Source organism: Ranitomeya variabilis, chromosome 6, assembly GCF_051348905.1.
Source record: "Ranitomeya variabilis isolate aRanVar5 chromosome 6, aRanVar5.hap1, whole genome shotgun sequence".
Lineage (NCBI taxonomy): Eukaryota > Metazoa > Chordata > Amphibia > Anura > Dendrobatidae > Ranitomeya > Ranitomeya variabilis.
In genome coordinates this window covers 47,745,309-47,766,604 of record NC_135237.1, presented here as the reverse complement: position 1 = coordinate 47,766,604, position 21,296 = coordinate 47,745,309, and the positions used below count along the sequence as shown (strand labels likewise).

The 21,296-nt window shown below is 38.8% G+C and overlaps 1 protein-coding gene and 1 long non-coding RNA gene across 2 annotated transcripts in view; one reads left to right on the top strand and one right to left on the bottom strand.

The window, feature by feature from the left end:
- Positions 1-2,033: 2,033 nt before the first annotated feature.
- MYO3A (myosin IIIA) overlaps positions 2,034-21,296 on the bottom strand; it is a 165,779-nt gene continuing 146,516 nt past the window's right edge. The window contains exons 31-34 of the mRNA XM_077268419.1: positions 16,546-16,634; positions 12,535-12,575; positions 11,437-11,568; positions 2,034-3,828 (exon numbers count right to left, since the gene is read on the bottom strand). Of these exons, the coding sequence (XP_077124534.1) occupies positions 3,714-3,828; positions 11,437-11,568; positions 12,535-12,575; positions 16,546-16,634 (377 nt within the window). The 3' untranslated portion in view covers positions 2,034-3,713. The remainder of the gene's footprint in view (positions 3,829-11,436; positions 11,569-12,534; positions 12,576-16,545; positions 16,635-21,296) is intronic.
- On the top strand, positions 7,001-19,856 carry LOC143781691 (uncharacterized). The gene is made up of 5 exons (XR_013216792.1): positions 7,001-7,454; positions 7,805-7,859; positions 10,531-10,588; positions 15,007-15,175; positions 19,577-19,856. It is a non-coding gene; the product is annotated as an uncharacterized LOC143781691 (long non-coding RNA).

Sequence of the window (21,296 nt, the reverse complement as noted above, 5' to 3'; positions counted from 1 at the left end):
CAAATACTTATTTCCCTCACTGTATATTATTATCTACAATATATTTCTGTAGGTCATCTCTTATAATGCCCTCAAAAATGTTGGAAAACTACTGATGTCAGACTTACCGGACGGTAGTTACCTGGATCCACCTTCTTACCCTTCTTAAATATCGGTACCACATCAGCCATCCTCCAATCCTGTGGAACCACCCCTGTTATAAGAGAGTCTTAGAATGAGTGATACAGTGGTCTATCAATTGTTGTGCTCAATTTCCTTAGTAAACGTGGATGAATGCCATCTGTGCCAGGGGATTTGTCAATGTTTAAATTGTTCAGACGTAGGTGTACTTCTTTTTGTGTTAAACTAGTTTTATCATGTGGTAAACTTTGATTTTTGTCTTGTTGAATGATCCCTGGAACAGAGAGTTCATTGGTGAACACAGATGAAAAGTGCCTGCTTATTGTATCAGCCATTTCTTTGTTCTCTATAATTATCTTGTTATTGTCGTCTTTTAAGGAGCTTATTCCATCTGTTTTTTCTGTTTGGCATTGATGTATTTACAAAAATTTTGGGGGGATTTATTTTAATGTCATTGGCAATTTGTTTCTCTGTAGATACTTTGCTAGCTTGATTTATTTTTCACATTTCTTATTTAGATCTCCTGAAGTGCTTTTTCGGTATTCTCGGCTTTGAAGATTTTGAATGCCCTTTGTTTTTGTCTTATTAATCTGTCCATGGACATTTCTCAGCCGTGTCTTTGAGCACTGAAAACCTTGTACTTCTGGGCTTTCAGTGAGGTTGCAGCTCTTGAATATGACAGCACTAGAGGATAATGTCTTCCTGGTCACTCCGCATTCGATTCTTCTCAAACCTTTGACTATTAATGTCGTCTTTTTTCTCAACACCCTTTTTGTTACCCTGTTGTTTATTTTCAACAAAACTTTTAATGGTGCTGTGATTGCCCTAATATGTTATCAATTTTACATGGGCCTCCTCGGGGGGCTGTAACTATGTGTGTGTCCTGATTATTACACACAGCTGCCAGCTTCCATTAAATAACACTCAGGACACACACATAGTTACAACATAGTTACAGCCCCCCGAGGAAGCCCACGTGAAACGCGCGTCGGGGCTGCATTTAGGACACACACTGGCAGAGACATTTTGGGTAAGACCTGCATTTCTTCATAGGATGTTCCCTTTGATTGCGTACATACTAGTGCTTTAAAAATTCCTTTATTGGGAATATACAGTTTACTGTCCCCTGTTTTCTTGACTTGCACTATGCATGTATAAAATAGATCTTATGTCCATAGGTTTGCAGGGTGATCTTTTGCGTACATATGTGTGCAGGTTAACCCTTTTCTGTTACTCTTGGTATTGTACGCCCTTCACATATGAGTTCTGGATGTACCTTGTCTGTTTAGTCTGTTTACTAAATGTATGTGTATACTTAGAAAATAAAATATTTTGTACGTCTTACTCACATGAGTTTTGGACTTTTTGCTCCATGAGTTATTTGTAGGATTCATATTTCTGGAGCGTCCTTTGTGCTTATACGTGCCAAACCTTTATGGGCATATGGCTTGCTATTTTGATTGAGATGTATCAGAGGAACCTGTTTATAGAGAATTCTTGTATGTAAAAGCTAATGCTAAAATTGCATTGCATAAGGATTGCATACGCATGTCATATGGATGCATCTTTTTTCTAAGCTAAACAAGCCCAACTTTTCCAACCTCTCATTATAATGGAGAGCCCTTCCATCCCTTGTAATAATCTAGTTGCTTTGCCTGTGAACTGACTTTATTTTCCCAATCCCATGTTCATGATGTAAATGTATTGTCACTGTGAGAATATTAAGAATTTACTGCAACAGGAGAACTAAACAGAAAAATAATGTTGGATTCTTTTTTATTTGTTATCACATGCTACGTAAGTGTCCATCTCATTTTTGGCATTTATATAAGTTTTAACAAGAACAGCATAACAATCTACTTTCAGAAAAATACACGTAAAATACAAGACCCAATTTGTCATTTGCATTTTGTTCGTCTTGTGATTTTCATTGGCTTTTCTTGTGCCATATTCTTCAAAATGGTGCATGTGGTTTATGAATTTTGTGCAAGACCAAAAATGCTCTTAATTTTTTTTCTTTAGCTTTTTTGCAACCATTAAGCACAAAAAGCTAAAATTATGCAAAATTTACGAGGTGGGGGTGAACTTATGCGTACATAAAATCATACTAGGGAGGATTGGACTTCAATCCAAAAATTGTATTTGCTTTAAAAAAAAAATCACAATTCAAAAAGTTACTCCTTCATAAAAAAACCCACAGGCCAACACATATAAAATAGACTTTAAAAAAACCCAAAATGCTAATTAAAAGAAGAATAAGGCATGAATTAAAAACAGATGAAAAACACCTAAAGCTAGACAAAAAAAGATGCAAATGCAATGAATCGGACCCTAAGTGTTTTTATTGTTTAGCCATATGGCTGAAAAAGGCACAGATGGAACAAATTCCTTTATAGGGGGAGATAGTATGTGAGTAAACAACTGAAACATACATTACTGTAGAACCCCATGTTTTAGGTCGATCTGAAATCATTTAAGCTAATATTACACTGCGGACTGCTGGTTGTTTGGTATTTTGATTCCGAATGCTTCCATTCTGGTAGTGTGACTAACAGGAAAGCCTGGGTGACCACCATATTTACTGCACAACCTGCCATGGCAGAAAAAAGTATCAGTCAGAACTGCAATTTCATGAAGACCAAAGTGAACCTGGTATCAAATGTGTGTGTACAACTGTGCCCTCCTTTACCTTTTCCCTTGGGTTAACATATCCCATAACAAGTGGCACAACATTATTAGCTTTAAAAGAAAAAAAAATTGTGATACTTTCATAGTACATTTATGCTACATGTAATTATGACTGGTTGGCCAGTAGCTAAGATGTGTAGCCTCTACATGTCTTGTGTTGGAAGCTATAACCGAGTCATGAAAGGGAGATGAGGGTGCAGTGGTTGGATGAAGCTTCATTCTCTCGCAAACATCATGCTGAAAGTGCTGATTAATTACCTAGTTCATGCTCTTTCAGAAGCTGATTTGAACTGCTGCTCCAGGAAAAGTACTCAAACATTCTGCCTGCGTGTTTCAGTGTATGTTTAAGATGCGTAGCCTCTACATGCCTAGTGTTGAAAGCTATAACTGAGTCATGAAAATGAGACGAGGGTGCAGCGGTTGCATGCAGCTTCTTTCTCTCTCAAACGTCATCCTGAAAGTGCAATTTAGTTTTTAATCACGTGATGCCATACAGCTAATGGAAAAGAGCATAATTTTCTGGGAAGAAAGGCAAAATGAGCAATAGTAAAAATTTTGATGGGAGGAAGACTGCTTCTTTAAAGAGAGAAGATGCCTCTTTATTGGAACCGAGATCTGCTGTGTGTACAGATCTCAGCTCCGGAATCAGGCAATCATGTACATATACATGATATTGCTCCTTTAATAATATGTAGCCACTGTGCAGAGATTTGGGAATGCAAAACCTATGGCATAAAGGAAAAAAGCACCAACTTAAATAAAATAAAATTAGAAAAACATAAAAAAAAAATCTTGGACGGCAGTAAAACATTGTATAAACAAAAACTTGCATAGTTTTTGTAAAAGCTAAAAACAATGAAAGAAAGATCCTTCTATCTACACAAATAAATATAATAAAAAATACATTAAAAATTATGTAAGAGGCGATCTCGCTGAGATGTTTTCCGAAGAAGTTTCCTGTAGTCATATGGGTTATTTTCCATCGTATTTTCTTGCTTTGGCCCATCGGCTGCTGAAGATCTGGAGAGAAAGAACGCAGATCTACGATGAGATAGGTCAGATGGACACAGTTTTGTTTTTTTTTCCATTTAGGATCAGTCAGATAAAAATATCACAGGAAGTGTCTCTGCGGGTTCTGTGCATTTACTATAAAGTGCATTATCGATTACTGACGCATATAAAATGTATAAAAATGATATATTAAATAGAATACAGGAATGAAAGCAATTGTGTACATATGCTATTATTCTAGAGGCTATGAAAGAGGTTGTTGTGCTTGAAAAATGCATATCTGAATACCCATGTTAGGAATTCGGGAAATTAACCGTTACATGCAAATCCTATTGATTCTAAGGACCTCATGATGCTGTTTCCCTATGGCCGTGCTACAAGGGAATTTAATCCTTGAACTTAAGCTCCTCTACAGCCTTACAGATGTATGCTGGAAATGCTCACAGCAGGATAATTTCTCATCAATAGGGATGGATGGACCGATGGAGGTTCGGGTTCTGGTACCTGACCCAAACGTTTTAGAAAGATCGGTTGGGTATCAGAACAGTACCTGCACTTCCACCAGCACCCGAACACCATTGAAAATATTGGATACCCGGACTGCTAAGAAAAAAAAAAATCTCTCCCTCTCTCTCTCCCACGGACTTACCTCGAACACTGCACCGGACTTCAGCAGAGAGTCCGTGTTTGGCGTTCAGGCCCAAACAGTAACTGTCCGGTACGAACGCCGAACAGTTCTGTTAGGGTTCGCCCATCTCTACTCATCAGCTTATTTTCAGGGCACTCTTCTATCAAAAAAGAGGCTTATATAAAGCATTCGTACCCTTTACAGTGACTTGAATAAGTATTCATACCCATTAACTTTTTCACATTTTTTCACTTTACACCTACAAACTTAAATATATTTTATTGGGATTTTATTCCAACATTAAGTAACAAGCATTTGTGAAGGGGAAAGCAAATGATGCATGCTTTCTAATTATTTTAAAAATAAATATGAAAATTGTGAGGTGCATTTTTATTCAGCCACCCCCGAGTCAATATTTTCTAGGACCGTCTTTCATTGTAATTACTCTTTTAGAGAACATCGCTACCAGCTTTGTACATCTAGAGGATGACATTTTTGCCCATTCATCATTGCTCTCGATCAGTGAGATTGTATGGAGACGTCTGTGAACAGCAATTGTCCAGTTATTCTCTAGTCTTGCTACAGATTCAATAGGATTTAGGTCTGGACTGTGACTGGGCCATTCAAACACAGGAATATGCTTTGATCTTAACCCTCCATTGTAGCTCTGGCCTTATGTTTAGGATCGTTGTCCTGCTGGAAGGTGAACCTACGCCCCAGTCTCAAGTCTTTTGCAGCCTCTAATAGGTTTTCCTGTCCCTGCTGAAGAAAAGCTTCCCCACAGCATGGGGATAAAAAAATGATTATAGTAACTTCACAATTGATTGGTCATTCAGAGAGACACAGTATTGTATATTAATTAACCAGACAACTATTTTAGCAAGCCAAGAAGAATAGACTATTATCTGTATGTTGGCTTTTGAATTTATGCGTTGGTCAAGAAAGCAAACAGACTTTTGCTTGTATAAGCCTGTAATATGTAATATTGCCTTGCAAGTTGGAATTTAATATAACATATTGTGCGCTTATCCTTGATGACTTGTGATGCTTGCTGATATGCTAGTTATACATTCTCTAGGCAAGTTTGTTGATTTTTAAAATGGAGGAGGAAAATCTATGCAAATATATTACATAATCAAACAATATGACTTGGTTGTTACCATTCTTCCCCTTATCTGTGATGCTGGATTGAAGGACACTTGTTAAACATAAAAAGAGGTGATATGCCTCTCAGACTGAGACAGTGAGAGAGACAGCCAGAGATTCTGCCAAGATATCCAAACATCCTACAGGACTGCTGCCAATACATCATGGCTCAATCACGAGGGACATGGATCTATCATTCTACAGGAAACAACCTAGGGGACCTCGGCCCCGGTGGGGAAGAATACAGATCTGCTCCATTGACCATCACTGAACAATGGATACTTTTGGAGACATCATGTTCTCCCTATCCATGTCCTAATAAAGACTTGTTTACAGCAGGGGGTGTGCTGAGTGCTAACTACTTTTTTCTTTTGTTTTTGGATACTTTTGGAGAAACCCAGGATTGGGGAACCCCCGATCGCCTGGCTCCATGGAGATGTTTGGAGAAGCCAGATTGTGACCCTCAGGTCAACTAGCCTTGTACCTCAATGGACAGTCATCTTCCTAAGCATATCACTACCTCCTCGTTGTGGGTGTGCCACAGGTGGGGTAGTCGACCCTGGACGATGAAGCCAGGTTGTAACCCGAGGGTCAACTGGCCTTGTACCTGTATGGACTGTCATCTTCCTACGCTTGGTGTTACCTCCTCTCTGTGTGCGTGGTGGGGAAGTCGACCCTGGGAGCTCTAAAGTAACAGCTGCCATTATCCCAGCGAGTCAGAGGAAGAGTGAGACTCTGTAATGTGCACCACCTTGGGGTATTTTGCTGGGACTGTTCTTTGTGTTATCTGCCTGTTTTCTTGTTCAATAAAGCATTGTCATACTATTTTACCCTCACCCTGTGTTGTCTGAGCAGCCTTACGCCAACATTAAAGGGAGAGTGGGCATTTGGCGGAACGATCCCTGGTCCACGCAGTTCCAGCTAGCAAAACCTGGGTGCCCACCGAACTCCCCATGTCTCCACATGGTTGCCTTAGCAGCAACGATAGAGCAAAAAGAGGGGGCCCTCTGCCACTCATAGGAGAGGTACAAGTAGGGAAAACTAAGGATGATTAAAGGTGAGCATGTAAAATGCAATACAGTTCATGGTATAATCAAGAAAACCATCATTATACCAGTACAGAGCATAATACAGGTAATATAGGTACTGTGACATCACGATATTCATTATTTCGGTACTGTGATATCACTGTGTGTATTTATCCTGTACTGTGATATAACTATGCATATATTCGTAGTACTGTAACATCACTATGCATAAAATCCAAGTACTGTGACATCACTACGTACATTATTCCTGTACTGTGAAATTACCACACACATAATCCCAGTACTGTGACATCATTATGCACAATATTCCAGTAAGGTGATATCACTATGATTATTATCCCACTACTATGACATCACCTCCAAAGACATCACAACATCTCTGGGAAAGAAACAAGTGTGTATGGCTTAGATTTGGATAGATTTATATATACAAATATGGCTCTAGCATATGTAAAGGGGTATTCTTATCTCGGCACGTTATTACCTCTTCACAATGTGAAACCCTCTCTGATCCAGAGAATTGGACTCTCAAATGCCTTGTTGGAATGGAGTGGTGGCATTCACAGGATCGTTGGGGTCCAAGCAGTCAGACCACAAGTAACCAGCGAGTTATTGCATATATTGAGGATAAGTCGCCTAGATAGGAATAACCTTTAAATACTACTGTAACGTATGATAAGTTATATTTAAATATCTACTTAATGACTAATACATTCCAATGGATGACATTCTACTGTAAATACAGACGTTAAGGTGAATGAGCGGGAAGCAGAGCTAGACTGACAATCTTTAAGCCAATTTCGGACTTACCTGTAAGAAAATCCATAATTATTTTGAATTGGTAAAAATTACATTGTGGTTAAGCATATTAAAAAAATATATTTTAAACATCATTTTATACAATTTAAAAGGATAAGTTTACAGGGTACTGTGTTTTAATATCTAAATGCAAGTCGCCTATTTTAATTACATTTTTTTTATTTGATACATTTGTAGGAAATGTGCAGTCAAAAATTATCTACAATTTAAACAGATTTTTTTTTTCTTTTTTTATGTTTTTTTCCATATCAATATTTTTAAAAAGAATAATACTGAAATCTTACAGTTTTCACTTTGGCCACTGAGCCTCATTAATAATAGGCTGATTTTTCTTGTTTTGCAGAGATCCCTGTTAAGCAGTCATCTAATTATTATCACAGGCAGGATTACAATGACAGGTAACGCCAATGTATACGTGGGATCCTCCATCCATTATAAGGAAACAAACACAGCTCATCTATTCAACCTCTCTGCATAAGGATCTCTGCACAGGACATGGAGCATGCCCATAACAATCTCTCATAGACATCAATCAACAACCCACCCCAGACTATTATCGTCTATGGTCCATGTGGCTGCTGTAAATCATATTATTAAATAATTTTGCTGGAAGCTCTGGCATTATGACTGCTTCCTTAATCTTGTACAGAAAATGGAATAGAAAAAACCGACAATCAAAATTTGGAACACATTTGAAAAAAAAACAAAGAACTTTTTTTTACTTTCTAATTTTAATTAGTAAAAAAATATATAGTCAATACATTCCTTTTAATATTACAAATTGAGGAAATAATCTTTATTAGAGGTCTCCTGCCATCTTTGTTCACACAGATATGCAGATCTATGTGTTTACATGATACATACCAGACCACAAACATATGGAACCTTGTGTAGTATGATTTTCTAACGTTTAAAGAGAACCTGTCACCAAGTTAAAAGTAGACAGTTTTTGCTTTTATTCTATTAAAGCTCCTTTCCTATGTATTGTGGGTTTTTTTATCCTTTTTTTAGGGCTAATTTCTGTGTTGTTTAACAATTATACATAGAAGCCTGAAGACATGTCTCCAGACAGTCCCCATATAAGAAGACCATATCTCTGGAACTGTATGGCAGATTAGAATACTCAGCGGAGAAGCGGGAATACAATAAAAGCAAAAACTGGTCACTTTTTAACCTCTGACAGGTCCTTTTCCGGCTACATTCAGTATTTGGTCAGTATTTTACATCAGTATTTGTAAGTCAAAATCAGGAGAGGAACAATCAGACTTAAAGTATAATAGAAACACGTCACCACTTCCGTATTTATCACCCCCTCCTGGTTTTGGCTTACAGATACTGATGTAACATACTGACCAAAAAAATGAATGTGTGAACGTGTCCTTAAAGAGATTAATTAGCTTTTCACAGTGAGTTCAAACTTTTATCACTTTAAGAATTTACTAAAATGCCATGACTGTTTGCTAAGCAGAGCTGGATTTTGAAATTAGGATTTGACTACTGCAATTTAATGGGGTTTTCCAGGAATTAAAAAAAATACATAACTAAAAAGAGAGGTCATTATAAATATATTCCTAAATACATTTAGCTACCAAATCATAAACCTGTTTGTTAGGACAAGAGCCTGAGAGCATGTGCAGTAGGACAGGAGCCTGTGAGCATGTGCAGTAGGACAAGAGCCTATGAGCATGTGCAGTAGGACAGGAGCCTGTGAGCATGTGCAGTAGGAAGCTCTTCTGCTATGACTGAAAGATACTTATATTGTTATTCAGAAAGACAGGACACACAGTAGTTTGAGAGGCCTCATCTTACCCCAGCACCTCAGGTATCTCCAGTATTAGTGGAGCACATCTTCCTGCAAGTGAAGAAGGGTGGAGCTTCCTACTGCACATGCTCACAGGCACCAGTCTTACTGCACATGCTCACAGGCACCCATCCTACTGCATATGTGCACAGGCACCTATCCTACTGCACATGCTCACAGGCACCCGTCCTCCTGCATATGCTCACAAGTTCCTGTCCTGCACATGATCACAGGTTCCTGTCCTAACATTCTAGGATAGGTTTCTCTCAGTATAACAAGGTGGCCACCATTTAAATCATACAGTGGTCAGCTCCCTAGATAAACTATTGAGATTTGCTAATTACATTTATTTAGGAATTTATTTAGAATGACTTTTCCTGTACCTATTTCAGTTTTGTTTCTATTCTTGGAGAACCCCTTTAATTATCTTTAACTCCAAACCAATGTTTACATTTGAAAAGCATGTCATAGTGCATTCATAGATATAATCTACATAAATATGTTTTGTGCCCCCTCAAACACCAGAATATATATGGAACTGTTACCTCTGCAGCTACTGCCATCACGCCCCTGCTCAGAGCAGCATTCTGCTCTTTGCTGCAATTTATCTGATACAGATGTCCCCATAAAACTTTACCAAGTTTCTATAATATCCTGCCTGGCGCTGCATGACAGTATGGATTTTGCTCTGTATACTGAGTTGTGACCAGCGTCAAGATTATAGATTTTACAGAATGTTCTGTGCAGACACCGAACAAGCTAGGGTTATTAGGAACTGTGAGCTCAGCAATCTGCTATGCTGTTTGGTAATAGTATTGTAAATGCAGGATTATAGTGATGAGCTAATCTGATGAAATTTAAATTTGAAATTTCGATTGAATTTAGCCAGAAAATTCAATTTGAATTGAATTTATTTGATTTGGGTCAAATTTGTCTCCAGACCGCAAAACATAATAAAGGTGAAAAGAAAATAATAAAAAAATAATATTGTCCTGCCAGCACAGCCCCCATCCAGTCCTCCATTTGGCTCCCTCCAGACTCTTCTTTAAGTATGTCATGAAACATCTTCTTCCTCTTGACGTCAGAGGGCTACTCAGCACTTGATGCAGAGTGAAGATGAAGGATGGGAATGTCAAAGACCGTGGAAAAGTAAAAAAAAAAAAAAAAAAAGCCCGAGGATGCTGTGCAGAGGATGGGATAGATGGCTAAAGATGAAAAGGTCAGCCGAAAAGTGGGTATTATTAATTTTTTACTTTTTTTTCCCCAAGTTTCCCGACCCCTACAAATCAGAAGAAAACAAACCATAGAAAAACTCAGATTCAGACGGTATGAAGTAGAGGCGAATGGAGTGCTCCTCAACCAGATTCACTCATCTCTACTGGATAAGGAAATACAAGATAACTAACACCCAGTAATTGCAAAGTTAGGCCTCTAAGTACTGAAAAAGTTGTTCAAACTTTTCACCTATCTACAGGATTGGTGATAACTTGCTGATCGATGGGATTCTCACCAACTGCATTAAGGATCCTAAAATTGGGCCTCTGTAGTGCCCCGTTTGAATGTAGATTTGGCAATATGTACCTATCTCATGCTGTCAATGGCAATGAATGGAGCCATGTTGCACAAGAGCCGCTATCGCTCCATTCGGAAGGGAAGCAGTGGGACCATCACTTATCAGCAAGTTATCACCTATACTGAGGATACCTTACTTTTCTCTTTGACTTTTTGTCAAGCGGAATCTGAGTTGTAAATCCCGCTCTGCTTATTTTGTGTGGCTTTTCAAAACTAGCAAAATGGGCAGTTTCTAGGCAATCAAAGTTTAGACAATAATCAGTAACAGGCCCCAAACTATGTATTGACATATGGGAACATAGTTAGAGATATGACACTCGTTCAATAATTTGTATGCTAAGTTTTATAGAATATCAACTGAACTTTAGAGTGGTTCAGAATACGGCGTTTTGGGTAACTGAATATTAATATTCAGTGCATGTAATATACATTACACCTGCTGGCCCCATTGTATTGGAATTTATACCTAGAAATAGCCCTTGCACTAACACAGCAATTTCTGAACTTAACACTTAGACTCATCCATTCTAACCAGTTCTGAAGATTTCCAGTGACTTTTTCATGGTTAGGATGTTTGAGCAGCTAGAAAAATTGTTCATTACCTCTCATTTGGGTTTAGGAGAGAAAATTCCATGGCTGAAAAACCATCATGAGTTTTTGGATTAATTATTGACACTGAGTGTTTGGAATAAATCTCCCTATAATAATCTTCTGATTCCAACACTTTGCCTTGACTGTGGAAAAAAGAAAATTTCCTTTGTCCATTTCATTGAGCGTTCTGGGTATTTAGAGTTTGCAGGCAGACATTTCACAGGAGTCATTGGGGATATATCATTTTTTTAAGATTTTTTTTTTTCATGTAAAAAAAAGCTGTTTGTATGCTGCCAAATTTCATAATGGAAGCCTGTGAGACATGCCACCCCTGCCCGCCACATAGTGATTGACAGTTTTGTCTGTATTCAAAAGTATGCAAGAAAATACTGTGTGTGGACTTTGTTTATAAGTTGGCGAGGCAGCAGGACTCACAGGCTTTGTCTATAAGTGGGCAGGGAAGAAGGACTCTCAGGCTTTGTCTATTAGCGGGCAGGGTAGCAGGAGCCTCAGGATTTGTCTATAAGTGAATGGGGCAGCAGGACTCCCAGGCTTTGTCTATAAGTGGGCAGGGAAGAAGGACTCTCAGGCTTTCTCTATAAATGGGCAGAGTAACAGGACTCTCAGGCTTTCTCTATAAATGGGCAGAGTAACAGGACTCTCAAGCTTTCTCTGTAAATGGGCGGAGTAACAGGACTCTCAGGCTTTCTCTATAAATGGGTCGAGTAACAGGACTCTCAGGCTCTCTCTTTAAATGGGCGGAGTAACAGGACTCTCAGGCTTTCTCTATAAGTCTTGGCAGCATTTAAACAGCTTATATTCTGAAAATACTTATTCAAATAATAGGAAACTAAATATACATATCAATCCTAGGCACTAGTTCTAATTTGGCACATACTGTGTTTTTTAATCTGAATAACTTCAAAATTCAAAATTTGCCTTTATTGGGGTTGGAGCTTTAACTAGTACAGAGACTGAAATCCATAACATTGACATGAAGTTAAATGGTTAAACAAAAACATTTCTATAAAATGGTATTATATGAAGATTTTCATTATTTACCAATTATTGAGAAACTTGAAATATATTGTAGCCATTACTAAACTCACCCTTCTTTTCTTGGTTTCCTCTTTTCATCTTTGTATGGCAACTGAAAAAGTCATATATGGTACAGTAATTGACACATTTGTCATAAATGGTACAAAATTCTAAGACAGATCACATATTACATTGATTAGTCTATTCTGCTGTGATGGATATCTAATACAGCATAGGAACTTCCTATTCAAAAATGACGATGAGAATATTGAAATACTTAATAGCAGATTATGTTTTAAAGAAAGAGATACTACATAAGTAGAGATGAGTGGATCACTTTAATGGTTCAGGTCAGGGATCTCAGGTTTTGGACAGGAGCTGTGCAAATTTCCTGAGCTACTGAGTTCCTGGTGTGGGGCATGGCACACAGGTGACATTACACCAGCCTGGCTAATCATAAGCCGAGCCTGTGATCCCAGAGGGTAAGGAAATGCGAACAGCTCCTATCCACGGCCACAGAGCACTGACCTGGACCAGGGTTATGCGAAGCAATCCGCTCATCTCTAAGCAGTATAACTGGGACAAGAAAAGGATCAAGAAAAGGCTAGTTACAGTACTGTAATGTGGATATTTGCCACAGTTAGTAAATTACGTAAACTAAATTCTTTTTTTCTGACCATTCATTTTTTTAAAGTGGAACAAATACATCATCAAATTATTTATCATCAGCATCTCAGATAAAAGCAATATAGGCCCCAATTCTTCAAGACTGGTGTTTTTGCACCCCAGTCTTTCTGAAGGGTACGCTTGAATAAAAAGGGCTCAATTCATTAAGAGGAAAGTGCCTCTCAATGATTTTGGTTCATCTTTCACCTGTCGTGAGCCACTGCAAAAAATGTACTCTAGACAGCAAATGGTAGAGATTTTTTGATATAAAATTATAATGAATTTGTTGGCTGTGCCCCATACTGGATAAGACATGAACACTTTTCAAAAAGTTTACGCAGTTGGTCTGGTGGAACAACGTCTAAGGGCCATAGACGCTTAGATAAATAAAGGCCTGAGACACTTAATATAACATATACAGGGCGACGATAGATAGATAGATAGATAGATAGATAGATAGATAGATAGATAGATAGATATGAGATAGATGATAGATAGATAGATAGATAGATAGATAGATAGATATGAGATAGAAGATAGATAGATAGATAGATAGATAGATAGATAGATAGATAGATAGATAGATAGATAGATCTACAGACAGTGTGAAATGGGACATATCCAAATGAAAACAGCAAATTAAACACATTTGCTTCAGCAGCAAATCAGAAATCAAACGTCCTTAAAATGGTTTTGCCAAGTTTGGATGTTATCCTCTATTCTATGACTTTCCAATTGCTGGGGTCATGATGGTGGCACTCCCCACAAATCCCATGAACAGACCTCGGTAACAATGAAGCAGAGATTAAACATGCGCATCTGCACTCCATTAATTCCTAATGGGATTGCCAAAGACCACCCCGGCTATCTCTGGTGGTCCCATTGAGAATAAATGGAGCAGAGGTGTGCATACACATTTAAAGCATTTATGAACAATTAAAGCACCACCCCAGCGGTTTATTTTATTTCACCGCTGGAGTAGTGTTACTAATGTAAGTTCCCTGCCCCCAGTAATATACTTACCAGCCATTGTCTTCTTCTGTTTTCGGCGTCGCTCTGGTTGTCTTCTACTGGTTGTGACCTGCAGATCTTTGCAGTGTTTGTTGGGCAGACAGGAGGTCACTTCTGAATGTAAGTCTATGAGAACATTGTCCTGGCCTCCTTGTTCTGGCTTTACATTGAGAGTTTGTGACTGTTACCTCTGATTTCCAATCAGTCAGAAGCTGCATTCATAAGATGATGGAGCTGGACCAGAGCGGCGCTGGGAAAAGCTGAAGACGGCAGCTGGTAAATATATTATTAGGGGCAGAGAACTTACATTAGTGATACCACTCTACTGTACCTTCATTGGTTTTCCAGAATTAGAAAAAAGATTTCACTCTTTGACCCCAATCCAATAAAGCAATTACGACCACATTTTGGTGTAAATTTCTTTGAAAAGTCACAACTTTTTTGCACAACAAGGGGATGTGCAAATATGTTGCGACTTATGGAGTTTTCATGACAGTTTTGCACCAAACTTTGCCAAAATAAGCAGAGCTGTTGCAGGAATAGAGGTACAGTGGTGAGCAATAAATGATACAGGTTGAATAAGGCAGTAAAAGATATGCTTCAGCTGAGTGTATTTTAGTTTGGTACATTAAATGAGATGGAATTGCGTTTAGCTTGTTAGTCATATAACTTTCTGAATGCTTGATATTTTCTGAGAAAGGGTTATTATGAAGAATGCAATGTATTATGAAATGGTAGGATATACAGTAGAAGCAAAATATGGAAGAAAGTACAACATATGTCTGTAATAATCTACAAAAATGTTTCAAGTAAACAAAAATAAAGCCTAGGACTAAATCAATGATCTCTGATCTGTGGTTCTCCAGAAGTTGCAAAACTACAATTTCCAGCATTGCCTGTTGTGATCCTGATTCAAGAGACCATCCCTTCACCATGATGCAGTATTAAAGGTGCTGTTCATCATTGGACGACCCCTTTTTAATAGCTCCACTGATCATCAGATTGCATATCGGAGGAATGGCACCAGTATGGGTGGTAAGTATAAAGTGTTGTTACTTTACGATGATGGGCAGTGGAGCTATTAGGAAAGGGTTAATGATATAATACCACCAATCAGTTCAAAAGTGTATGTAGCAAAGTAGGACTGTAGTTAAAAAATAACTTTTAATTAAATCTATTAAAAGAACCCTCAAGCTCAAAAAAGAAGCAAAAATACCAAAAGCATAACACACAACGTAGAAATACTGTCAGAAGCTCCCAGCGAGCGCTGCAAAGCTCTAGCACGGTGAACAACTATACACCTTTTTCTCATGGAAGCTCATACCATGTAAAACAGTACCCTTAGGTATTTGCTTTCCCCACAGCCTGCAAACACAGCGAGCTTTAAAGCAGGACAAAATAGAAGCCCATAACAATTACTGCTTAAATGCAGGAACGGTCTCACTCGAGATGTAAGCTCCTTGCTTCACAGCTTACAGTAGGATGGCGATGCCCGTACATATGAGGAGGCCCTCTGCGTGCCCATTCAAAGCCTCATTCCTCCGCGTTTCATCCTAACAGTAGTCGCATCCTCCCTCATTGCAAATTCTCCCGACGTGTTTCTTGTGGCCCAGTCATCAAGGGAGAGGCCACTTCATAAAGTAAGGTGTGTGTCATCCATCAAGCAACAGATTTAATTAAAAGTTATTTTTTAACTACAGTCCTACCTTTCTACATACAATTAGGAAAGGGTTGTACAGTAGTGGGTATCACCTTTTAGATGCATCTACACCTAATAGAGATTGATATCAGCCAATTGCCCGTTTGGCCGACATTTATCTCTCCCAAGTCCCAACTGTTCCATACACATGAATTATTAATATGGATGAGAGTTCATGTGTTTTCAGTACGGTGGGTGGTATATGCTGCTGCCAAACACCTCTTGCACTGGACTATTTCCAAAGAGGACAAAAGAGTCAGGCACTTAAATAAAATCTTTCTCTCCTCCAACGTAATCTCTCAGATTCAGGGGGATCCTATAAAAATCAGATGGCCAGCTGGTTTCATCAAAATCGGTGGCTTTGACCAGCTTTTAGTTAATCGGTACTATGGAGCCTTTAGATTTAGATCCAGACACAATAGGACCCGTGTTGCCCAAAGGGTTTCACTTCTGACTCAATGCTCGTTGAGTAGGAGAAACAAGAGCAGATTCATGGATGCATTCAGTTTTTAAATGTTAACGAATAGAAAGAAATGCAAATTGATTTTTCAAAAATTAGATGAAAAATAAAAAGTATATTGTAAAGGGTTACGACAGTAGGAGTGAAACACTTAGCTGACCGGTCTAAAATACACTTAGTTGATTGGGTTTTCAATCAATATTCATTGAATTAAAATATTGTCATGACATTCCAGCGTGGACTTACATGTAGGAGACTGTAGTATGTAGACTCATCTGGGCTGGTTAAGGTCTTTGGTTTTTGTCTTCTTGGAGCCCTCTGGGGTTTAACATCATCTAATCCAGAGCAATAATAATTACAAAGGAAATTAACATTAAATAACTAAAAAGTGGAGCACAGACTTGAAGATTTTAGGTCCTACTAAAATATGTAACGGTCCCATAATTGTCACACGGCATTCATGGTGCTCTTCTCCCTCATTTGGGCCCCCTTAGGCTCCAGTCAGAGTCCTCCTAAAACTTTGGGGGTTAGATCCGGTCTGGTAAACACTGCAGACAGCTGTCACTCGTCACTCATATTCTATATATTTTTGTAGTTTGGGCAAACATCTGTTGGTGATGTTATTGGCCACATCATGTTTTCCCTTAGTACCAGTTCTATAAATGTCTTTAATTTATTCTTTTGCTGCTGAAGATCATTTCGCTGATTGTGGAAGCTTCCTAATTAAACAGTATTTTTAATTAAAAGATTTGTAAAGCCCTGGCCACAAGTAAATGTTTATCATGGGAGCCTCAGAGACTTGGGGAAGCGTGTTGTACCTTGCTGGTTAATTATCTCATATTAGTCCCTTACCTGAAAAAGTAAAATACTGCAGCCTACAATCCCCGAAAATAGAAATACTGAGATTAATCTCTTCTTTTTTCTAAAGCTGAATAAAGCTTAATTTTAGGGAAGGCATAAGAGGCAGTTGCCTAGGGGCCTTTATTACCTAGTGACCTTTTACGAGCCAGCACTTCTGCTTGAATACAGTACCTTATAGGCTTGGCTGTTACTTAACATGATTGCTGACATTTGTCTATAATCAGATGTGTAACTTGAAGTTCCTGGGTCCCAATACAAAATTGATCTACCTTGTGCCATTTATACAAGGAACTGGAGCTTGGGTGTAACTGTACAGTCCTTCCATATGGGTAATATAGTACTTCTGTGGTGGCACTCTCTACATTGAGAAGGGCTGGTGCATGGTATTAATATGTATTGCCAGCATTTCTGACCCCTTCATTAGCCTACAACACTGGAACTTCGATTATGGATTGATTTTTAAGCTTTGGTTTTTGTAGAACAAAAGAGGAAGGTAATGTTTTCTTGCTATACTAAATAGGTAAGTCGCATAAAATTGTCTGCATTTAAGGTGTAAACAAAATTTACAAAACTGTTTTTTTTAAAGACCACATCATGGTTGAAGTGACTTTGAGGGCCTATATGACAGAAAATATTCATGAAAATGGGAAAATACATTTTTCCACAAAAAGTTGTTGCATTCCCAAATTTTTCATTTTCACACGGGTAACTGGAAAAAATGGACCATACAATTTGTTGTGCAATTTGTCCTGAGTACACCTATACCCCATAGGTGAGGGGAAACTACTGTTTGGGTGCACGGGAGAGCTCAGAAAGGAAGGAGCCTCAATCAAATTCTGGAGCAGAATTTTGTCTGGAAGCCATGTCACATTTGACATGCCAAAACAGCAGAAACCCCCACAAGAGACCTTATTTTGGAAACTACACCTCTTGAGAAACTCATCTAGTAATATAGTGAGCATTCTTAAGCCTCAGACGATTCACAGAACTGTATAGCATTGGGCTGAGTTAATGGAAAATTACCATTTTTTCCCCTAAAATGTTTATTTGGCCCCAAGTTTTCAATTTCCAAAATGTTAACAGGAGAAAATGGACAACAAAATATGTTACGCAGTTTCTCCCGAGTACGCCAATACCTCTTATGTGGTCAAAAACTACTTTTGAGGCACAGTGCAAAGCTCAGAAAGAAGGAGCGCCATATTGTGGTGCACATTTTGCTGCAATGGTTTGAGAGTAGTGGAGAGTGCTTGTCACATAGTCAGAGCCCCTGAGGTGCCAGAACAGCAGAATCCCTCCATATTTGGAGAGTTATGATTTTTCCATATTTCTGCCGACAGTCATGTCAGAGCTTGTTTTTTTGCTGCATCCAAAGCCCTGCCAATTCCTGATCGTGGGCACATACCATTAGAGCTTATGTTCACTAGATATCATTGCAATACAATACGCGCCCGATTCATCATTTGCATTTTATTTTAAAGTCAGTTTTCCTTTTATCTCAAAAAGTAACATGCTCTGCTAAAATGCTGCAAAAATTTCAGACATACATAAAATCACAGAGAGGAAGGGGGACTGGAGTGCATTTGTGCAAGAATTTCACAACTTTTTTTAAAAGTCACACTTGATGAATCAGTCGAAAACATATGCAAGCTTCAAACTCCACCAATAATCACTAACATTAAAAAAAAAAAAAAAATCAGTCGAACACATAAAATAGACTTTAAAAAAAAGATGCAAATTAAAAAAAGAATATGGTGCAAATGAAAAATAAGCGAAAAATGCCAAAAACTAGACAGAAAAAAGGCGCAAATGCAGTAATGGACCTTATGTGTTCTACTAGCTCTTGAGAAAGTGCTCTAATGTGTTAGTAAAGCCTGTGATGCTTCGTGTCAGCTTAGGTTGTTGTGAAGGTACGACAGCAATTATAGCGCATCATTTCATATATACGGCATCTCATATAGAGCATCATTTCATATATGAAAAGTGCTTGTTATGCTTACTAATGCACACACTCTACCAACTGTTCTACCAGAGGCCAAATATAAGAAAAGGTCCTGTGGGCACTGCGTGAACTAACAAAATAAGAGTTCATGCATACAGCAAACCAAGAAGCAATGCTTCAGGGGAAATCATTCAGTAAAACGTCATGTGTTTCAATAAGAGACAATTTCTCTTCTCATTCCATCATTATGAAAAAACCTCAATGTGACTCCTCATGGATCCAGCAGGTTATTTGTGCCATGTTACACTTCTTGCAATATGGCCATTGGCGTGATAATTAAAGAGATTGTCTCATCTTACTAATTGGGTAAAATTGGAAAGTGCTCGTCAACACAAGCAACTTTGCAATTCACCTTTTATTAAATATCCTGTTCGCTTCCAATAACGGAGGGATTTTGTATTTTTTTTGTGTACCTAGGTTACCGGCTCTTAAGCTGGCCATATCGTGGGATTTGGTGAAATTCAGTCCCCTGCTCTTCACCCATGCTACAGAGGCAAAGATGTCTTGACTAGCAGCATGGTAGAGCAACAGTGGCAGCAGTGGGCATGTCCATACTGCTGGTATGAACTGTCAATCTTCTGGAGCACACCACCCCCAGCAAGAAGGAAGCCGAGAGGCGGAGAAGCAGTGTGATCCTGAAGAAGATGATACAACCAATTTAAGAGTGAACTAATATAATTTAATTGGTCCTAAATAGTGATGAGCGAGTGTACTCGTTGCTCGGGTTTTCCCAAGCACGCTCAGGTGGTCTCCGAGTATTTATGACTGCTCGGAGATTTAGTTTTCATCGAGGCAGTTGAATGATTTGCAGCTACTAGCCAGGCTGAGTAAAAGTGGGGGTTGCCTAGTTGCTAGGGAATCCCCACATGTAATCAAGCAGGCTAATAGCTGTATATCATTCAGCTGCCGCGATGAAAACTAAATCTCTGAGCAGTCATAAATACTCGGATGTCACCCGAGCGAGCTCTGGAAAACCCGAGCAATGAGTACACTCGTTCATCACTAATCCTAAACATAAAGCGGATGAAAATGGAAATTTCCTTAGGTGCCCATTTTTTAGGAGTCCCTTGTATACAGCACTTTGTTCTACACTAAGGTCTCATGCACATGTTAGCTTGTTGTAGGTGTACTGTTAATTTTATACTAATAGAACACAGACATTATATTCTATGGGGCTATTAAAATGTCTGAACTCTCCCATTCAAGTGAGTCCTCCAAAAAAATGGACAGCACATGAACACCATCTGAGTTGCATACATTTTTTCACTGACTGGTTGATAAGAAAAATTTGGAAAACCTCCTCCAGCTTTTTCTTTTTTTAACACGGATAATAAAACCTGCTGTACTGCCCAAAAGTGATTAAAAATTGAAAAACAGATCCAGGACACTGATGAAAAAATGATCCATCATAGAATAAATATATATTGAAGGGTAGGACATGCAAACCTAGGATAAACATAAAACCATCAGAGATTAGTCTTAGATTTACCGTAGGATACTCAAAAATCAATAGTAGGATAAATACAAATAACAACACAGAGAAACCCTTAAAAATATATAAAAACATAAAAACGTTGTTAAAGGGAACCTTACAGGTGATGCATGTGCAGCGCCCCAGAGATCTGGTCGTTGCAGTAATGTCGCTCTGCCACTAAGGGGAGTGATATTACATCTGATTGCACAAAAGGAGTTCACCTGACCAGGTATCACAGTCACACACTACATTTCACACTCCAGCCACCAGGGGGAGAAAAGGGTTCAGGGGGGTCTCTGTCAGGGGTGGGACCTTGGCAGTGACCTAGCGAACAGGACAGATCGTTACGGAGCCGCGCCTGCACTTGAATGCGGCGACATCTTAAGAAAGGATACGAAGTGAGATATATTGTGGAGAAGTGAGAAACGAGATCACAGCAAAAAGGAGATAAAGCCAGTAGGAGTCGTGCTCCGAGATCGGCAACATCCTACTGAGGCGCGTAGCCGGTGGCCGGAACGCTGAGTAAGTATTGACTCCAAGCATTACTTCAAACAGCGGCAGGACAGTTGATTATAGGTTGGCTGTCTCACCTAAATCACCTAAGCAGACATAGGGGGCAGTTGTGGGAGAGGGGCGACCCTAGGGTCCCGGAAGAACTCCAGG